The 23,121-nt window shown below is 41.4% G+C and overlaps 1 protein-coding gene across 2 annotated transcripts in view; it reads right to left on the reverse strand.

The window, feature by feature from the left end:
- Positions 1–23,121, reverse strand: part of LOC100557873 (alpha-2-macroglobulin-like protein 1) — a 115,330-nt gene that overhangs the window by 60,545 nt on the left and 31,664 nt on the right. For both annotated transcript variants that reach the window (XM_062971390.1, XM_008103822.3), the window contains 3 exons: positions 9,156–9,312; positions 4,710–4,794; positions 1,197–1,320 (listed from right to left, as the gene is read on the reverse strand). In XM_062971390.1, the coding sequence (XP_062827460.1) occupies positions 1,197–1,320; positions 4,710–4,794; positions 9,156–9,312 (366 nt within the window). The remainder of the gene's footprint in view (positions 1–1,196; positions 1,321–4,709; positions 4,795–9,155; positions 9,313–23,121) is intronic.

Here is a 23,121-nt window from a genome sequence, read left to right on the forward strand (position 1 = left end):
CAAAACATCATGTTTAACAACAAATTTGACAGAAAAAGTAGTTCAATACGCAGTAATGCTACGTAGGAAGTACTGTATTTCCGAATTTAGCACCAAAATATCATGATGTATTGAAAACATTGACTGGAAACATTGACATTAGGAATGAAATAATAAACTAAGTCAATGGTGCTGATGTTAAACTCACAGCTTAGGAGGTAGCCATTAACCTTTTTTTTTAAAAAAAAAAAAAAGGATAGCACTTATCACTATCTAACCCAGGGGTCCTCAAACTTTTGAAGCAGAGGGCCGGTCCATAATCCTTCAGACTTTTGAGGGGCAGAATTATCATTTGAAAAAAAAATACAAACAAATTCCTATGCGTACTGCATATGTCTTATTTGTAGTGCAACAACAACAACGAAAGAACAATACAATATTTAAAAATGAAAACAATTTTTACCAACATAAACCTATCAGGATTTCAATGGAAAGTGTAGGCCTGCTACTGGCCAATGAGAAAGTCAAGTTAATTAGGATTGTTGTTGTTGTGTGCCTTCAAGTCATTTCAGACTTTGGCCGAGCCTAAGTCTAAAATTAATTATTTATTTACTGCATTTATTTACTACATTTATATCCCAACCTTCTCACCCCGAAGGGGACTCAGAGCAGCTGTATGTATATACAATTTATTATATTATTAGCAGAGCACAATATTAGCATTATATATTACTATATTGAACTATACCACTATACTATTATATAATATGTAATATATAACATATAATTAATATTATTATATGGTATTATTATTAGTATTATACTGTATAACATAATATTATTATCAATATTATATGTATATACAATATATTATATTATTAAAACTGATATAACATATTATATTATAAAACTGAGGGCGGGGGCCAGGCAAATGACCTTGGAGGGCCGCATCCCCTGGCCTTAGTTTGGGGCCCCCTGATCTAACCTATCCCCTCCCCTGCAATGCCACTCTGATCTGGTAAGACACACTAGCAAAAATATTCTTTCTCTGGAAACTGCAACACAATAAGTGAATTTTTAAAAATTATGTTAAAGCCTAAAAGAAGCAATTTCACTATTCAAATGGCTGGACGTCGTGTGTTCCTACAATTCCAAAATAGAGGTGGGTATGGATTGATTTTTTTTTGTTAGGGTGGATGAAGCACCAGTTACCTTACCTGCCCTTTGTAGTCTCTATTCATCATAGTCAGTGGTTCAGTGTCAGCATCTTCAAACATAAAGGATCGGTCTCTTTCCACAGTAAGTTTTACATTTCCTCGAACAGGTTTCCCATAGGTATACCTGTGGCCCAAAACAAAGAGGATTTGGGAAAAAAAACATACTTTTGTTTATAGCAGCAACTTTCATAATGTATCAAAGGGAAACTTTGGAGAGCTCACTCTATCAAAATACCAATATTGGTTGACAAGTTTGTTGGATTATGGTTGCATGTGTATGAAATGTAAATCAAGTGTTTTCTGCTGTTTTGCAAGAATGTGTGTTTCAGCAATGAAACAGTTAACAGCAGGCTAGTTTTGACTGACAGCCTGTTGTGACTGCTATGGCCTATCAGGCATGATTTCCGGCTTTGGAGGTCGGGGACTTCCTGCAGACTGAGGAATGTGTTTTATCTTATCTCTGTGTGAGTTGAGCTGGTGCTTGCTGAGCGAAGAGGCTGAAGAGAAATGCCAGCTCAGAGTGATGGCTTTTGCTGTGCTTTGTAAATATGTTTATAGATATTGAAATAAATGTTTGGACTTCAGACAACAGATGTGTTTGAGTCTGACTTGAACAGGAATTGGTGTGGCAGACGATTGGCAACCAATTCATCAGGGTACTGGAGCAGATAATTGATGGAGTTTGAAGATCCCCACCCGACGCGCATCCTGACCTCCACGCTGACAAAGTTATCTTGTAAAGGGCTTAGTCTCCATAGGTTACTGTCACAGAAAAGGACCAAATGTACTCTAAGGCAGCAATTTCCAATCCTGGATCTCTAGATATTGTTGAACTTCAAAGCCCAAATGACCCAGTCAGCATGGTGAGGGATTCTACAAGCTATAATCCAACAACATCTGGGGACCCACAAGTTGGGAAACACTTCCCTGTGAGTATACTCATTATATGAAGAGTATCCATACACATGGCACACTATGTGAGTTACTCTGAACATTTTCTAGATCAGCCATAGGCAAACATTTTGATATAGGGGCCGCTTTGCATTTTAAAATTTGACAGGGGAGCCCGGCCAGTGGCTATGGATTGTGTTTGTGTGAACCCATTGGGGAAAAAATGAACAAATTCCTATACACACAGCACTTATCTCATTTGTAGTTTGGGGAGGTGGGGAGAGAATGATACAATATTTAAAATGAAGCACAATTTTAACCAACACAAACTTAACAGTATTTCAGTGGAAGATCCCAGAGGTCATCCAGTTCAACCTCCTTCTGACATGAAGGAAAAACACAAAGTGCTCCCGGAAGATGGCAGTCCAGCCTCGTAGTAATAATAATAGTAGTAATAATAGTTATAGTAATAGGAGCAACCCCGGGGGCCATCCAATCCAACTCTCTACCTATTACACAAATGTAATGCACATGCTGATTTTTTCAACATAATTTAGCCAAAAAGGTGCACGTTTCATTTGAGTAAATACAGTATTTTTGAGGATGGCTCCCAAATGGCAACTGATGGTGGATCTGGACCAAACCTATCCATCATGATTATCTTAAATACTGGCAAGGTTGGGTGTGTGAGAGAGAAAATTGATCAGGATGATGGGAATTGTAGTCTGCCCACATCCAGAGAGCACTGTGAACCTCACCAATGAAGGATCTGGACCACACTTGGCACACATACACATCATAACCTACTTTTAATACTGACAGAATTTCGGGGGGATTGGCCCATACTTATCATGCCCATGTTATAATAATGGTGAGGTGTGCGGAGAATTGACAAAAGATTATAGGAGTTTTAGTTCATCCACATCCAAAATATTTAACCCAGGCATTGCCTAAGCTAGTTAATCTATTAATCTATACACATAATAAAAGTGAAAAATGTGTATGTGTGTATGTGGTGGAGGCGTCCACTTATACAGACAGCCTCCCGCCTCCACAAACAACTATAGTTCCTACTGAGCAGGAGACACCAATGGCCCTCCCTCCACTGACATTGCAGGTTATAGTGAACATGTAACCCAACCCCTACCAGTGTCTTCCACAAACACCATTCTGCCCCCCAAGCAAGTGAAGGCTTTTGTATGGGGACAATTTCATCCTAGATGTTCCATTTTATCTACAGAGCGCACAGCCCAGGATTCCTTAATTTGCATGACCCTGCCCACTGCCTCTACCTTAACCCTTTCCTACTCTTTCCTATGGCACACAGTTAACAGAGGCATTGATCAGCAACTGAACAAGAAGTTCGGGAAGAATTCATCATGATTTACAGGAATTGTACTTGACCTACATCCAAAGAGCATTGTTAACCCAACCAATGATGGATCTGAACCAAATTTGCCACGGATGATGGGACTTGCAGTACCTTCACTGATACTGTGACCCCCACCGACAATGGACTGGGACCAAACTTGGCACAGAGAAGCCCCATGACCAACTGAAAGTACTGTGGGGGTTTAGGAGAATGGACCTTGATTTTGGGAGTTGTCATTCACCTGCATCCAGAAAGCACTGAACCCAGCCAACATCAGATCTGGACCAAACTTGGCACACAAACCCAACATGACTAACTGTGCATACAGGCCTGGTTTGGGGGTTATTGACCTCAGATCTGGGAATTGTGGTCACCCTTATCCACAGAACCCTGAACCCAGCCAACAACGGATCTGGACCAAACTTGACACACAGACCCAACATTGCCAATTGCGAATACTGGCTAGGTTTAGGGGTGATTGCCCTGGAAATCTGGGAGTTGTAGTTCACCCTTATCAAGACAGCACTGAACCCAGCCAATGACGGATCTGGACCAAACTTAGGTGATACTACCTAACATCACAAAACAAACAATGCCTTCTTCTAATAACCCGGGCACCGCAGGGTCCCCAAGCTACCGTGTTTCCCCGAAAATAAGATAGTGTCTTATATTAATTTTTGCTCCCAAAGATGCTCTAGGTCTTATTTTCAGGGGATGTCTTATTTTTCCATGAAGAAGAATTCACATTTATTGTTGAACAAAAAAATGAACATTTTACTGTACAGCATAACCAGACAAACTATCAAGAATTTCTTGTTACTACCAATATTTCCATGTACAACACTATATGGTACGTACATTTACCGATCCTGCATGCTCTGGTGTTCTGTTCTGCGGGCATGCTTCCAAACAAAAACTTTGCTAGGTCTTACTTTTGGGGGAGGCATTATATTTAGCAATTGAGCAAAACCTCGACTAGGTCTTATTTTCTGGGGATGTCTTATTTTAGGGGAAACAGGGTAGTTATAAATATAGAAGAAAATCACAGAAGCAATGAAGACATGTCTCTTTAAGTTAGACTTGCAATATGCCTTCCAGTCTACAAGAACCTAAATAATTGTTACAAGAACCTAACTAAATAATTAGGTTCTTGTAACAAAGGTCTGTTTTATTTGTAAGCTCAGGTATATTTCTCTGAATAGCTGCAAAGCTACAAGTCAATCGGAACATAATTTTCCACGTTTACTTACTTGCCACATACTGTAACACAAAAGTTTTCCTCTGAAGTCGTGACCACTGATGGGACTACAAACAACACTTCAAATTTATTCAACTCTGTAATGAAAGAAAAAGATGCAAAGAGAAGAAAGAAAGTAGATCAGATGGTTCAGATTGAAACCAAAAGACAAAGCCATGTCTCCAAAGTCCAACTAGCCAGTGGAGGGCTAGTTGATTGGTTTATGAGAATAATCAATGCCTCTTTGGAGCAGGGCATATTTCCATCTGGCCTAAAACAAGCTGTGGTGAGGCCTGTTTTGAAGAAAGCCTCCTTGGATCCGGCTAACCTCAGTAACTACAGACCAATCTCTAACCTTCCATTCTTGGGCAAGGTCTTGGAGCGGGTGGTTGCTTCCCAGCTCCAGGGATTCTTGGAAGATACGGATTTTCTGGACCAATCGCAGTCTGGTTTCAGACCTGGCTACAGTACCGAGACGGCTTTGGTCACCTTGGTGGATGACTTCCGCAGAGAGCTGGACAGGGGGAGTGTGACCCTGCTGGTTCTCTTGGACATCTCAGCGGCTTTCGATACCATCGACCATGGTATCCTTCTGGGATGACTCTCTGGGATGGGCCTTGGGGGCACTGCATTGCAGTGGCTCCAGTCCTTCCTAGAGGGCCGTTCCCAGTTGGTGAAGCTGGGGGACACCTGCTCGGACCCCTGGCCATTGACCTGTGGGGTCCCGCAAGATTCCATTTTGTCCCCCATGCTTTTTAATATCTACATGAAACCGCTGGGTGAGGTCATCCGGAGTTTTGGAGTGCGGTGCCATCTCTACACGGATGACACCCAACTCTACTACTCCTTTCCACCTAATTCCAAGGAAGCCCCTCAGATACTGGACCAGTGTCTGGCCGCTGTATTAGCCTGGATGAGGGCGAACAAGCTGAAGCTCAATCCTGACAAGACAGAGGTCCTCCAGGTCAGTCATACGTCTGATCGGGGTATTGGGTGGCAACCTGTGCTTGACGGGGTCGCACTCCCCCTGAAGGCGCAGGTCCGCAGCTTGGGGGTCCTCCTGGACTCTGCGCTGACACTTGAGGCCCAGGTGTCGGCCATGGCTGGGAGGGCCTTTGCACAACTAAAACTTGTGCGCCAGCTGCGACCATACCTCGAGAAGTCAGATCTGACCATGGTGGTCCATGCCTTAGTTACCTCTAGACTGGATTACTGCAATGCGCTCTACGTGGGGCTGCCTTTGAAGACGGCTCGGAAACTACAAGTAGTACAACGATCGGCAGCCAGGTTTCTAACTGGGGCAGATTACAGGGCGCGCTCAACGCCGCTGTTTAAAGAGCTCCACTGGCTGCCATTTATTTTCCGAGCCCAATTCAAGGTGCAGGTTATCACCTACAAAGCCCTTAACGGTTTGGGACCCACCTACCTTCGAGACCGCATTTCCCCCTATGAACCCGCACGACCTCTTCGCTCGTCAGAGGAGGCCCTCCTCTCGCTTCCACCAACTTCGCAGTTGCGGTTGGTGGGGACGAGGGAGAGGGCCTTCTCCGCCGTGGCCCCCCGGCTGTGGAACTCGCTCCCCAGGGAGATTAGGCAGGCCCCTACCCTACTTTCCCTCAAGAAGAGCCTGAAAACTTGGCTATTCCAGAAGGCCTTCGTTGACTGATCCTTGTGGGATCATGTTATTTAACTATTAAGCAGTAGACCCTCTGGATTGTTTTTAGGATTCATTCAGCACTTTAAGTATTACACCTGCTGTATAATTATCCCTCCCTGATAACTTGATATTGCTTTGCACCTTGGCCTGGATCTTTTGACCCAAATCGGGATTTTAATATTATTGTGTATATTGACTTTTATGACTGTTTTTAATCATGTTGAAGTTTTACTGCTCGGTTTAATGTTTTATCTGATTTGTGCTGTCGTGTCTGGGCATGGCCCCATGTAAGCCACCCCGAGTCCCTCCGGGGAGATGGGGCGGGATATAAGAATAAAATTATTATTATTATTATTATTATTATTATTATTATTATTATTATTATTATGTTTACACATGAAATGTACATGGATTTAAAGGAGCACAAAAATATGCATTTCGTCACAACACTTTTCCCCCTTTTTCCATCAGAAAAGGGGGGTGCGACTTTGGAGGCTTTTAAATAGAGGCTGGATGGCCATCTGTCGGGGGTGCTATGAATGTGATTTCCTGCTTCTTGGCAGGAGGTTGGACTGGATGGCCCATGAGGTCTCTTCCAACTCTACTATTCTATGATTCTATGATTCTAAACAAGGAAAAAAATGTTACTTTTTTTAAAAAAGTATTACCTCCGAAAGGTGAGGAGAGATGATCCAGCCTCAGACAGCTCAGTTTCTGTTGTTTGTTTTTCAAAAATTGTAGAGTCATTTGAGCCTGATTCTCCCTTCCTTCCTTCTTTCTCAGAAGACAAGGCAGTTTAAAAATTATTAAATGGAGGCTGCACTCTTCCCCCCTCCCACCCTCATAGAATCATAGAATAGTAGAGTTGGAAGAGACCTCATGGGCCATCCAGTCCAACCCCCTGCCAAGTAGCAGGAAATCGCATTCAAAGAACCTCCGACAGATGGCCATCCAGTCTCTGCTTAAAAGCCTCCAAAGAAGGAGCCTCCACCACAGCCCAGGGGAGAGAGTTCCACTGTCCAACAGCCCTCACTGTGAGGAAGTTCTTCCTGATGTTCAGGTGGAATCTCCTTTCCTGTAGTTTGAAGCCATTGTTCCGCGTCCTAGTCTGCAGGGCGCAGAAAACAAGCTTGCTCCCTCCTCCCTATGACTTCCTCTCACATATTTGTACATGGCTATCATGTCTCCTCTTAGCCTTCTCTTCTGCAGGCTAAACATGCCCAGTTCTTTAAGCCACTCCTCATAGGGCTTGTTCTCAAGACCTTTGATCATTTTAGTTGCCCTCCTCTGGACGCTTTCCAGCTTATCAACATCTCCCTTCAACTGTGGTGCCCAGAATTGAACGCAGTATTCCAGGTGTGGTCTGACCAAGGCAGAATAGAGGGGGAGCATGACTTCCCTGGATCTAGACGCTATACCCCTATTGATGCAGGCCAGAATCCCGTTGGCTTTTTTAGCAGCCGCATCACATTGTAGGCTCATGTTTAGCTTGTTGTCCACGAGGACTCCAAGATCTTTTTCACACATACTGCTGTCAAGCCAGGCGTCCCCCATTCTGTATCTTTGCATTCCATTTTTTCTGCAGAAGTGAAGTATCTTGCATTTGTCCCTGTTGAACTTCACTTTGTTAGTTTCGGCCCATCTCTCTAGTCTGTTAAGATCGTTTTGAATGCAAAACAGTTTACAAAACCAGGAATGAAGTTTTTTGGAGGGTTAGGGTTAGGGTTAGAGGAAGGAAAAAGGAGAGAAGAGTGGAGCTTCAGTCTTCCTTTTTATGGTTTTTTTAATAGTTTTATAGTTGCCTTCAGGGAAAGGAGAGAGAATCAGTCCCAATTGGGGATGGCCATATTTCACAGTAACAAGGTTAAACCCTTGTGCCAGCTGAACTGCTGAGACGGGGTGAGCTCCCGTTTGTCTGCCCCACCTTCCCATGCGGGGACATGAGGGAAGCCTCCCATAGGATGGTAAAACATCTGGGCGTCCCCTGGGCAATGTCTCTATAAACGGCCGAAACTGCTTGCTCAGTTTGCTTCTCACACGATAAAAAAACATAACAAGTTTGACTGACAGTATCTGGTGTTTTAAAAATGTAGAATTAAAAATATTGAAATTACATACCTAGAAAGCCAAGGCTAGCTATATATGTGTGTGTGTATGTGTGTGTCTGTGTGTAGGCAATTCCCATGCACATATACAAAATGTGGCTGAAATTAAGGATTTTTAAGGCACGTGGCTTCATAGGTGGAAAAATGGTAGTCAGGGGCCATATGCAGCTGGTATTAATGCAGATGGCAAGAAGGGAGAAATAATAAGAATTTGGTAATCTTAACTGCTTTTATTCTCATTGTAACATTTTTGCCAGTGGTGCAACAGGTTAAATTGCTGAGCTGTTGAACTTGCTGACCAAAATGTTGATGGTTCGAATCCGGGGAGTGGGATGAGTTCCTGCTGTTAGGCCTAGCTTCTGCCAACCTAGCAGTTCGAAAACATGCAAATCTGGATAAATTTGAAGTGTGTACCGGTCTGGCAGGAAGGTAAGGGCTTTCCATGCAGTCATGCCAAACATGACCTTGGAGGTGTCTACGCACAACATCAGCTCTTTGGTTTAGAATTGGAGATGAGCACCAACCCCCAGAGTTGGACACGGCCAGACTTAATGTCAGGGGAAATCTTTATCTTTTTCTAATATTTATATGTACTCCACTTTTTATTGGGATTAAAATAATTCAATTAAATTATCATTTCGAGAGAGGCGGGACAAACAAGCTGTTTTAGAAGGTTCTTTTGATATTGAAATATTACCATATTCCCACACTTCAAATGTTTTCACACTTTTGCCTTCCACTTTGATGGAATATCTTCCCAGCTCCGCTTCAGAGGCCAAAGGGAAAGACAGATCTGCAATGCCATGATGAGATGTCACATTCAACCACTGGCCAATTAGGTCTTCCGAAGGAGTCTGCAACAGATATAAAAACAGCAAACCATCATGCTTGGGTACTTGGCCAGCAATACTAAAAACCATTGAATGGTATGTAAAACAAAAAAACTGGAAGAGGTCATATGCTCATGTTTGTGTGCATGTGTAAAACAGATAACTTGTACTGGCAAAGAATAATGAGCCTGTGTGGCATGGTGTTTTGATACGACTCTGGGTTCAAATCCCTGCTCAGACAATGATATGCACTGGATGAACTTGGACAAGTCACACATTATTGACCTCAAAGGAAGACAAAGGCAAACTATACTGCCCTAGGGGAGCCCCCAGTGGTGCAGCAGGTTAAACTGCTGAGTTGCTGAACTTGCTGACCGAAAGGACGGCGGTTCGAATCCAGGGAGCTGAGTGAGCTCCCACTGTTAGCCCCAGTTTTTGCCAACCTAGCAGTTCGAAAACATCCAAATGTGAGTAGATCAATAGGTACCGCTTTGGCAGGAAGGTAACGGTGCTTCATGCAGGCATGCTGACCACATGATCTTGGGGATGTCTACGACAATGCTGGCTATTCGGCTTAGAAAAGGACATGAACATTACCCTCCAAAGTCGGACACGACTGGACTTATTGTCAAGGGGAAACCTCTACCTTTACTATACTGCCCTATATCCCAGGATCTGATCCAAGATTCTCTGCTTTAAACTGGATTACATTAGTCTCTCCACTGCCGGAAAATCTGGTATCAGATCCTGGGTTATAGGGCCAGTGTGGAAGGAGCCTAACCCTGAGCAAATCTTGCAAGCGAACCCCTAGGATTAAGGTGGTTTAGATGATATTGTTATGTGCCTTTAAGTTTTTGTTGTCGTCGTGATTATGATGATAATGATGATGATGATTATTATTATTATTATTATTATTATTTATACCACACTATTTCTCTCCAGTTTGTATTGGAGACAATTTAGGCCCCATCTGCACTGCCATATAAAATCCAATTATCTGATTTGAACTGGATTATATGATAGTGTAGAGCCAGCCTCATATAATCCAATTCAAAGCAGATAATTTGGATTATCTGTTTTGATTATCTAGATCAGGGGTCCCCAAACTAAGGCCGGGGGCCGGATGCGGCCCTCCAAGGTCATTTACCAGGCCCCCATCCTCAGTTTTAGACTTAGGCTCGCCCAAAGTCTGAAATAACTTGAAGGCACACAACAACTGTAGTCCTAATTAACTTGACTATCTCATTGGCCAGAAGAAGGCCCACACTTCCCATTGAATCCTGATAGGTTTATGTTGGTTAATTTTTTAAAAAAAATTGTATTGTTTTTTTTTGTTGTTGTTGTTGTTTTTGCACTACAAATAAGACATGTGCAGTGTGCATAGGAATTTGTTCGTATTTTTTTTCAAATGATAATTCGGCCCCTCAACAGTCTGAGGACCATGAACTGGCCCTCCACTTAAAAAGTTTGAGGACCCTTGATCTAGATTATATGTCAGTGTAGACTCAGTCTTAAAGGCACATAATAATGACAATCGTCAACTGCAGAAGAGGTGGGAAGTTACATTTTAAAATAATAAGCTACTCACTGCAGAACCTGAAAATTAGACCCCTTCTATGCTGCCATATAAAATCCAGATTATTCGATGATCTGGATTATATGGCAGTGCATACTCATATAATCCAGTTCACTGTTGTGTGTCTTGTCATTGTATAACCGGCACTGAATGTTTGATGTATATGTGTTCTGTGATCCGCCCTGAGTCTTCTTCGGGGTGAGAACAGCAGGATATAAATGCTGTAAACAAACAAACAAACAAAGCAGATAACATGGATTATCTGCTTTGATAATCTGGATTATATGGCAGTGTAAAAGGGGCCTTAGGAGGTTGCTACAACACTGTATAGACTTAGTAAAAAAGACTGATGTAGACAAGGGATCTCTTCACACTAATTTTAACCCTCCCCCTGCCCTCAATTAGTTCCATTTCGGGAATTGCTGGCAAAATGACAAGCGTGCGGGATGCCTTGTGGAACCCCTCGCACCATCCTTTCTTTTCCCATCACATTGGAGGAACAGGACATCAAACGGGGAAAAGGGTGGCAATGTGTGTTGCCATGTAACCCTTTCCCCCATCAAATGGGGAAAATAGGTGGAAAAAGTGAGTAGATCTATTGCAGCTACTCAAAAAACACACCAGAAGTCATCTTGTCTGCATGATTTTTTTTTACTAATTCTATGAGCCCACTGGGGAGACAGCAAAGGTAGGGAGTAGAACTTAGGCCACCCAGACTGGCTGAGATCCCTTCTACATCTATATATATAAAATAGTAATGGTGTCACCCCTGTCGCTAAACAACAAAAGTACAAGCCCCAGAACCTAGAAATTTGCCAACACAATCCCCCATCCTTGCCTCTAGGTTCCTAACTAGGGGTCAGGCTGTGGCGCAGGTGAACAGCTGCTGCAATAAATCACTCTAACCATGAGGTCATGAGTTCGAGGCCAGCCCGTGGCGGGGTGAGCACCCGTCAATTAAAAATAAAATATAGCCCCTGCTTGTTGCTGACCTAGCAACCCAAAAGATAGTTGCATCTATCAAGTAGGAAATAAGGTACCACTTATAAAAAGTGGGGAGGCAAGTTTAACTAATTTACAACGTTGGAATGAGGAAATGAGGAAGTGCCATCATAGTGGATGATGAAGCAGCTGCTCCCCCCTGTGGCCAGAATCGAACATCTCCTCAGAAGAAGGTTAAATTTCCTCTGCGTCTATCTGTCTGTTGTCTCTGTTTTGGTTCGATGTGTTTATGGGCATTGAATGTTTGCCCTATATGTACATAATGTGATCCGCCCTGAGTCCCCTTCGGGCGAGAAGGGCGGAATATAAATACTGTAAATAAATAAATAATAAAACATCATCAACCTCCATGGGGATTACAAATCCCAAAAAACAAGAACACTCCATCTGCACCTGCGCCAAATGCCACCGCTCGCCCAGACAGAAAAACCCCCAACACCCCTCCCCTCAATGACTGTTGCCGCGTGGTCACTTCTCACACGCGCGCACACAAGGACACCCACCCATCCTCTTAGCGCCCGCTCCAGCGTGCTCCCCCGACACAAAGCACTCCTTCGCCCAAGTTCGTTCCACACACGGAGAAAAGGCACGGAAGGGAAAGCCACCCATCTGCCCTCACCTTCCCTTCAAAGGCGAGGAATGGCAGATTTGTCTCGGGGAAGGACGGACTGACAGGCAAGAAAAAAACACTACTTGCCACTTAGACCCGCCTGCCTCTCACCCTTGCTTGCCTTCCTGCAGTTATAAAGGGGAATGATGGGACTCCCAATCACCGCCTCAGAAAGGGGAGGGGACAAGCAAATGCTCACAGAACAAGGTCTTCATTTGTTGCTGAAGACTTTCATATATCACATGCATTTTTTCCTGACGTAGCACCCAGGTCTATGGCATGCATCCTCACACCCTCACAACCTCAGGAAAAGCATGCTAACAATGTGGATGAAACTGCAGGAGACAATACTTCAGGAACATAGCCAGGCACCCCGCAGAGCAACCCAATGTTGGATAATGCAAGGGGGGTTAAAATACAGTAGAGTCCCATTTATCAAACATTCACTTATCCAACATTTTGAATAATCCAACACAGTCTACCTTTTAGTAGTCAGTGTTTTTGTAGTCAATCTTAAAAGGCACACTGCATTGGATAATCCAAAACATTGGATAAGCAAATGTGAGATAAGTGAGATTCTACTGTAATATGAAATAATTACTGTGTTAGAATAATACAGAACAATATAATCTCTAAAACCAGGACAGTAAATAAAGAGCAACACTCTGAAAGCAGGGAAATTGGGAATTCCACAAAGAAAACAATCAGGGCCAGCTAACACCTCCCATGAAATGATTCTTCTAGAAAGGAAGCTGAAAACGGAGTGAAGCAGTGTGTATTACCAAAGTCATTATTATTACTATCATTATCATCATCATCATCATTATTATTATTATTATTATTATTATTATTATTATATTGCTGTAAACCGTGAAAATGAATAGAATCTGGCTCCAACTATTCAAAAACACTAAAATCAGAATATATAAAAATTACTGTGGTATAATAAAAGAGAACAACACTCTGAAAACAGGGGAATTCCACACAAGAAACAATCAGGGCCAGCTAACACCTCCCAACAAACTATTCCCATCACCAAAGTCTGAGAAATCCTGTTTTCTGAGGGCCACAGACAGTAGAAGCACATAAATTATTGCAAAGAACACCACTCTAAAAACAAGGGAATTCCAGACAGCAAACAATCAGGACCAGCTAACACCTCCCAACAAAAAATTCACTCAGGGAGGAAGCAGACAGGATTTAAAGCTGCAAGGTCATTACATGCTAATCATTTTGCCTAATTGCAGCATTCATATTTCCCTCCAACAGACAAAAAATAATAAAAAGTATTGTATATTCACAAACTTTAAGAAATAATATCCCCTGATATTATTATTAGTGTTAAAGCGCTGAGCTCCTGAACTTCTGGACCGAAAGGTCGCAGGTTTGAATTGAGGGAGCGGAGTGAGCCCGCACTGTTAGCCCCAGCTTCTGCCAACCCTGAAGTTCGAAAACATGCAAATCTGAGTAGATCAATAGGTACTGCTCCGGCAGGAAGGTAACGGCGCTCCATGCAGTCATGCCACATGACCTTGGAGGACTCTACGGACAACGCTAGCTCTTCGGCTTAAAAATGGACATGCACACCAACCCCCACAGTCAGACACAACTGGACTTAATGTCAGGGGAAAACCTTTACCATTTACCTTAACTACCAACAATTCCTCATACTTTATTTCCCATACCACCATACTTCGCTACAGCAACGCGTGGCCGGGCACAGCTAGTTGCCATATAAAATCCAAATTACAGTGTTCCATCACTTATCGTATGGGTTAGGTTCCAGGACCACCCGCAATAAGTGAAAATTCGCGAAGTAGGGACGCTACATATTTATACATTACTAGCTGTGCCCGGCCACGCGTTGCTGTGGCGAAGTCTGGTGGTCTGGGAAATAAAGTATTGAGGAATTGGTGGTAGTTAAGGTCAAGGGTCAAGGTTTTCCCCTGACATTAAGTCCAGTCATGTCTGACTCTGGGGGTTGGTGCTCATCTCCATTTCTAAGCCGAAGAGCCGGCGTTGTCCGTAGACTCCTCCAAGGTCATGTGGGATGACTGCATGGAGCGGCGTTACCTTCCCGCCGGAGCAGTACCAATTGATGCACTCACATTTGCATGTTTTTGAACTTCTGGGTTGGCAGAAGCTGGGGCTAACAGTGGGGGCTCTCTCCGCTCCCCCAATTCAAACCTGCGGCCTTTCAGTCCAGAAGTTCAGCAGCTCAGCGCTTTAACACGCTGCGCCATCAGGGGATATTATTTCCTAAAGGTTGTGAATATACAATATTTCTGATTGGTTTTTTTTTGTTTGTTGGAGGCAAGTATGAATGCTGCAATTAGGAAAAATGATTAGGATGGAATGGCCTTGCAGCTTTAAAGCCTGGCTGTTTCCTCCCTGAGTGAATTTTTTGTTGGGAGGTGTTAGCTGGCCCTGATGGTTTCCTGTTTGGAATTCCCTTGTTTTCAGAGTGGTGTTGTTTGCGATATTTTATGTGCTTCTACTGTCTGTGGCCCTGAGAAAACAGGATTTGCCAGACTTTGATGATGGGAATACTTTGTTGGGAGGTGTTAGCTGGCCCTGATTCTTTCCTGTCTGGAATTCCCCTGTTTATTTACTGTCCTGGTTTTAGAGATTATATTGTTCTGCATTATTCTATCCCAGTAATTATTTCATATTAAAGAAGAATCTCACTTATCCAACATTCGCTTATACAATGTTCTGGATTATCCAACGCAGTCTGTCTTTTCATAATCAATGTTTTTGTAGTCAGTGTTTTAAATTCATTGTGATATTTTAGTGGTAAATTTGTAAATACAGTACAGTAGAGTCTCACTTATCCAACATAAACGGGCTGGCAGAATGTTGGATAAGCGAATATGTTGGATAATAAGGAGGGATTAAGGATAAGCCTATTAAACATCAAATTAAGTTATGATTTCACAAATTAAGGACCAAAACATCATGTTAGACAACAAATTTGGAAGAAAAAGTAGTTCAATACACAGTAATTCTATGTAGAAATTACTGTATTTATGAATTTAGCACCAAAATATCACGATATATTGAAAGCATTGACTACAAAAATGCGTTGGATAATCCAGAACGTTGGATAAGCGAGTGTTGGATAAGTGAGACTCTACTGTAAATACTACATAGCATTACTGCGTATGGAACTACTTTTTCTGTCAAATTTGTTGTATAATATGATGTTTTGGTGCTTAATTTGTATAACGATTACCTAATTTGATGTTTAATTGGCTTTTCCTGAATCCCTTCTTATTATCCAACATATTCACTTATCCTGCCGGCCTGTTTACGTTGGATAAGTGAGACTCTACTGTATATTGATAATCTTATATTATTTGCTTAGAACTGGATGATATGAGGCCCCTTCTTCACAGCTGTATAAAATGCACACTGAAGTGGATTATATGGCAGTGTGGAGTCAAGATAATCCAGTGCAAAGCAGATAATATCTATATATATAAAAGAGTGATGGCATCACGGCAATTCACAAAACAACAAAAGTACAGGCCCCCCAACCTCAAAATTTGACAACACAACCCATCATCCATGCCTCAAGGTTGATACAACAAAAAGAAAAGAAAAATAAAGTCCTAATTAGAGGGAGAGCAATAATTTTTTTTATCCAATTGCTGCCAGTTTAGAGGGCTAATCTCTGCCCACTTGGTTGCCTAGCAACCAAGGGACAGCCAGGTTTCAGTTAGGGGACAGGCAGATTTAGGCCTCACTTAGACTTCTTCCACAGATTATCTAATTTGCACTGGATTATATGGCAGTGTAGACTCAAGGCCCTTCCACACAGCTATATAACCCATTTATAATCTTATATTATCTGCTTTGCACTGGATTATCTTGACTCCACACTGCCATATAATCCACTTCAGTGTGCATTTTATACAGCTGTGAAGAAGGGGCCTCATATAATCCAGTTCTAAGCAGATAATTTAAGATTATCAATATACAGTAGAGTCTCACTTATCCAACGTAAACAGGCCGGCAGGATAAGTGAATATGTTGGATAATAAGAAGGGATTCAGGAAAAGCCAATTAAACATCAAATTAGGTAATCGTTATACAAATTAAGCACCAAAACTTCATATTATACAACAAATTTGACAGAAAAAGTAGTTCCATGCGCAGTAATGCTATGTAGTATTTACAGTAGAGTCTCACTTATCCAACACTCGCTTTTCCAACGTTCTGGATTATCCAACGCATTTTTGTAGTCAATGCTTTCAATATATCGTGATATTTTGGTGCTAAATTCATAAATACAGTAATTACTATATAGCATTACTGCGTATTGAACTACTTTTTCTGAAAAATTTGTTGTCTAACATGATGTTTTGGTGCTTAATTTGTAAAATCATAACTTAATTTGATGTTTAATAGGGTTATCCTTAATTCCTCATTATCCAACATATTCGCTTATCCAACGTTCTGCCGGCCCGTTTATGTTGGATAAGTGAGACTCTACTGTACTGTATTTACAAATTTACCACTAAAATATCACAATGAATTTAAAACACTGACTACAAAAACATTGATTATGAAAAGGCAGACTGCGTTGGATTATCCAGAACATTGTATAAGTGAATGTTGGATAAGTGAGATTCTTCTTTAATATGAAATAATTACTGGGATAGAATAATGCAGAACAATATAATCTCTAAAACCAGGACAGTAAATAAACAGGGGAATTCCACACAGGAAACAATCGGGGCCAGCTAACACCTCCCAACAAAGGATTCCCATCATCAAAGTCTGGAAAATCCTCTGTTTTCTCAGGGCCACAGACAGTAGAAGCACATAAAATATCGCAAACAACACCACTCTGAAAACAAGGGAATTCCAGACAGGAAACAATCAGGGCCAGCTAACACCTCCCAACAAAGTATTCCCATCATCAAAGTCTGGAAAATCCTCTGTTTTCTCAGGGCCACAGACAGTAGAAGCACATAAAATATCGCAAACAACACCACTCTGAAAACAAGGGAATTCCAGACAGGAAACAATCAGGGCCAGCTAACACCTCCCAACAAAAAATTCACTCAGGGAGGAAACAGCCAGGCTTTAAAGCTGCAAGGCCATTACATCCTAATCATTTTTCCTAATTGCAGCATTCATACTTGCCTCCAACAAACAAAAAAAACCAATCAGAAATATTGTATATTCACAAACTTTAGGAAATAATATCCCCTGATGGCGCAGCGTGTTAAAGCGCTGAGCTGCTGAACTTCTGGACCGAAAGGCCACAGGTTTGAATTGGGGGAGCGGAGAGAGCCCCCACTGTTAGCCCCAGCTTCTGCCAACCCAGAAGTTCGAAAACATGCAAATGTGTGCATCAATAGGTACTGCTCCAGCGGGAAGGTAACGCCGCTCCATGTAGTCATCCCACATGGCCTTGGAGGAGTCTACGGACAACGCCGGCTCTTCAGCTTAGAAATGGAGATGAGCACCAACCTCCAGAGTCAGACACGACTGGACTTAATGTCTGGGGAAAACCTTTACCCTTGACCTTAACTACCACCAATTCCTCAATACTTTATTTCCCAGAACACCAGACTTCGCCACAGCAACGCGTGGCCGGGCACAGCTAGTAAGATTATAAATGGGTTATATAGCTGTGTGGAAGGGCCTTGAGTCTACACTGCCATATAGTCCAGTGCAAATTAGATAATCTGTGGAAGAAGCCTAAGTGAAGCCTAAGTCTGCCTGTCCCCTAACTGAAACCTGGCTGTCCCTTGGCTGGTTGCTAGGCAACCAAGTGGGCAGAGATTAGCCCTCTAAACTGGCAGCAATTGGATAAAAAAAATATTGCTCTCCCTCTAATTTGGACTTTATTTTTTTTTCTTTTTGTTGTATCAATCTTGAGGCGTGGATCTGCTAGATTATATGAATTATACGGCAGTGCAGACTCATATAATCCAGTTCAAATCAGACAATCTGATTTGGCCTTGTAGAAGGCGCCTGGGTCTTAGGACAAAAGGATGTGGGGGGAGGCAGAGCTATTGGGGCCAAGACCCTTCCTCTTCTTCCTCCAACCTCTTCTCTCAAACATAAGACTATTTAAAAAAAACAAAACTGGCAGATGTAAGGTGCCATCAACTCTAGGGCTCACCCTGATTTTGAAGCCACTTAACACAGGAAAAATTGCGCCCTAGATTAAGGACCTTTCTACACAGCCATTTAACCCAAACGGCCAAAAAATATCAAGGCAGAAAATCCCACAATATCTGCTTTGAACTGGGTTATCTGAGTCCACACTGCCATATATCCTAGTTCAAAGCAGAAAATGTGTGATTTTATTCAGCTGTTTGGAAGGGGCCTAGGTGAAATATGTATGTAACTCTACAGCTGCAGTTTGTTTTTTGTTTGTTTGTTTGTTTTCGTGTCAGGAGCGACTTGAGAAACTGCAAGTCGCTTCTGGTGTAAAAGTACATTGCCCAGGGGACGCCCAGATGTTTTTACCATCCTTGTGGGAGGCTTCTCTCATGTCCCTGCATGGAGTTGGAGCCGATAGAGGGAGCTCATCTGTGTTCTCATCTGCGGGTTGTATTCGAACTGGCAACCTTCAAGTCAGCAGTCCTGCCGGCACAGAGTTTTGATCCACTGCGCCACCAGGGGCTGCTGGTCATCAAACTAGAAAAATTAAACTTCCTTATTCGGGTGATCATTTTAGCAGCAGTGCTTAAGTCTCATTGAAATATCAGAGTTGGTTGTGGGGTCGGAATGTAGAGGCTTCTACTCTGATAAAAGTCATTCTCTCTCTTTTCTGCAAACTTCTCTCTCACACTTTATGACAATTTCATACATAAAAATCACTATACAACGAGACTGCAGCCTATTGGTGGCAGAAACAAAGATGTCCACATGCACAAGGAATGGGAGAATAAAGCCCCTTTCAAATGAACAATCCCTGCATTGAAGAAAAGAAAACTGAGCCTTGTTATGTTAACAACAAAAGCAAAGGAGAGGAAGTCCGGCTGGTACCTTTCTGGCTCCAATGAAAACATGTTTGTTCAGGAAAGCTTTCAGAATCAAATTGGCTTCACACAAGAAATCCTTATGCGTTAATGATTTCAAATCATTTGAAATAATTTTAATGTTTCAAGCTGCCCTTTTAAATTGTTTAACATATTTTCAGCCCTTTAAAATCATTTTTTATTATTTATTTAACCAGATATAAATTGTCAGATTGTTTTTATTGTACAACACCATCAAATGTCTTGATGAAGGCTTCCAGATTTTCAAATTAACATTAAGGAAACATCAACATTTATGACTCACAATCAAGAAGTAGCTGTTAACAAAATAACTTCTTAATAAAAGTTAATGTAACCATGTGTTTCTATGTTAAAATAGCATCCCCCACCATCTCAGCAACATAAATATACGGTGCAAACGTTTCTATCTTTATGAAAATCCAGTTATGATAGGGACTAAAACTGATCCCATCTATCTTCTATATATATAAAAGAGTAATGAAATCACCGCCTGCCACTAAACAACAAAAGTACAAGCCCCAGAACCTAGAAATTTGGCAACATAACCCACCATCCTTGCCCCTAGGTTCTGACAACAAAAAGAAAATAAAAATAAAGTACTAATTAGAGGGAGAGGAATAATTGTTTTTATCCAATTGCTGCCAGTTAGAAGGCTGAGCTCCGCCCACTTGGTCTCCTAGCAACCCACTCATCCCAGGGGACAGGCAGAGTTAGGCCTCACTTAGGCCTCTTCCACACTGCCTATGAAATGCAGATTATCTGATTTGAACTGGATTATATGGCAGTGTAGACTCAAGGCCCCAGAGGCGGACCTAGGTAATTTTGCCTAGTAGGCGAACCTAGGAGCATGCGCCACAAGCGGGCCCTTACTTTGGCCTCCATGCTGGACCTGTCCCGAAGGCCCTTCCACACAGCTATATAACCCATTTATATTCTTATATTTTCTGCTTTGAACTGGATTATCTTGAGTCCACACTGCCATATAATCCACTGCAGTGTGCATTTTATACAGCTGTGTAGAAGGGGCCTCATATAATCCAGTTCTAAGCAGATAATATAAGATTATAAATATACAGTAGAGTCTCACTTATCCAACATAAACACCCTGGCAGAACGTTGGATAACTGAATATGTTGGATAATATGAAGGGATTCAGGAAAAGCCTATTAAACATCACATTCCCTCACGACCCTATCTGCTACCAAACTGCCATCCATGTCTATGCCAGGCATCCTCAGAGATTATGAGATCTGTTTGAAAACAGACAAGTGGGATGTTTATTTCTATCTCAGCAATGATATCCACGATGGGACAATTCTTATCTGTCTGAGGCGACTGTGAATGTTCCACTTGGCCACCTTGATTACCATAGAATGCCCTTGCACCTTTAAGGCCTGCCTATTTCCTGCTTCAGAGGGGGAATTCTTTGTTGGGAGATGTTAGCTGGCCCTCAGTACATCATGTCTGGAATTCCCTGATTGCTCAGTGCTGTTCTTTAGTTAACTGTCCTGATTTCACAGATTTTTTAAATACTGGGAGCCACATTTTGTTCGTTCCAGGCAGGCAGGAACCATCCAGGCTTTGAAGCTACAAGGCTATTCAGTGCCAGTTCCAACATTCACACTTGCCTAAACCAGACAACACTTCTTTCTTCCACCCTGGTCATTCCACAGATATATAAACCTCACTTGTTTTTGTTACAACACATTTCACAACCTCTGAGGATGCCTGCCATACACGCAGGCGAAACAACAGGAGAGAATACATTTGGAACATGACCAGGCAGATCACAGAACTCAGAGCAACCCAATACAAATAGAAACAAATAATAATAAAATAAATACAAAAAATACATAAAAAACCAAAATAAAATAATACAATTTAAAAAAACATAAATCAAAATAATATAATCAAATAATAAAAGATAATACATACAAATAATAAAATAATAAAATAAAATAATAAAAACACAAATAATAATAAAAGAATAAAAAATAAATTAAATACAAATAATACAATAAAAATAATAAAAAACACTAAAAAAAATTAAAAACACTAAAATATTAATACAATAAAATACTATAACAGAAAATAACTAAAAATAATACAAGAAACTAATAAAATATAATAAATTAAAAACATAAGTTACAATAAAATTAATTTAAAAATACAAATAACATCAAATAAAAATTCCACAACAATTTTTAACCAATACCACCACAACTTTGCCACAGCAACGCGTGGCCGGCCACAGCTAGTTTATTCATATAAAAATAACTCAAATCAGTCATGACATATCTATAGATATCTGCATTGGAAGGTGGTGTGACTGCATAAACTTTGTGGTTTCACAGATCTATATTATTTACACTACAGATTTCATTTTTACTCAATTCCACATCCATTTTGATTAATTGCTGAAGTGTCAGGAGAAAACATCCAGTAATTTGGAACTTTATTATATGAGCCAGGCAAACTGACACTGAAGCTAGGTTGTATGCCAACACTGCATATATAATTGTAAAGAACTCAGGCAGGGGGGAATCTTTTGAATCCCACCGCTGCCACCCATTTGTGGAGATCTATGACCAGCTGAGGTTTTTCCAGGCAGGGGGGAAACTTTTGAAATTCCACCTCTGCCACCAATTTATAAAGATGTTTATTTACACTGCCACCAGAGGTAAAAATGTTTATAATGCGGCCACCAGATGCCGCTGCCACCAGATGCAGCTGCCACCAATTGTAAGGATTTCAGAAAGGGTGGAAATCTTTTTTTTTAATCCCACCTCTGACACCGATTGCGGAAATGTGGAGATGGAGGTTGTTTTTAATTAATTAATTATTATATATTTAACTATATCCGCTGCCACCAGTTATTAAAGATGTTTTTATTTAAAAGCTGCCACCAAATTATAGAGGTTTTATAATGCTGCCACCAAATTACAAAGGGGATCATCAATTCTTGCCACCACTATAGGAATACGTAGCCACTAGCTACTTAGAGAGGAGACTTTTATTTTCCTTCTTTCTTCTTGTTTATTCTTGATGTCTGTATGTATGACAGAGACTGAGATGCTTGAAAGAATAATAACATTTATTTAGGCACAAGCTTGATGGTTACAATAACTTTTCTTCTTGTTTGAGGCACGTTACTGAACAGTTGCAAAGTTATATTGAGGTGTTTCAAACTTTAAAATTCCACTTCAATCACAGAATATCTGTTCCTAGACAGGAGACAGACTACCTTAAAATAAGTCACCAAACTTATTTTAGACTTGACTCAAAATCCAACCTTTGAGCCACCCTGATTCTCCAACTGAGAATCAGTCTTAACTGCAATTCCTCCAATTATAGACTACCTTAAAATAAGTCACCAAACTTATTTTATCCCTGATCCCCTAACTTAGGATCAGCCTTCCCTGAGCGTCAACAGAGCCTTTCCCTAAAATCAACCTTTCCCTGTAGTTCTCTGACCACAGACACTGACTAAGTTTCCCCTCCAAATTCTGCTCTCTCTTCAGCTCCGCCCCCTTCTCCATGGCAATCAGCCTCTGGTGCAGAGTAACTGAAATATTAACCCTTTTAAAAACATAACCACACAATTAAATATGGCATCT

Source organism: Anolis carolinensis, chromosome 2 (assembly GCF_035594765.1).
Source record: "Anolis carolinensis isolate JA03-04 chromosome 2, rAnoCar3.1.pri, whole genome shotgun sequence".
In the NCBI taxonomy this organism is placed as follows: domain Eukaryota; kingdom Metazoa; phylum Chordata; class Lepidosauria; order Squamata; family Dactyloidae; genus Anolis; species Anolis carolinensis.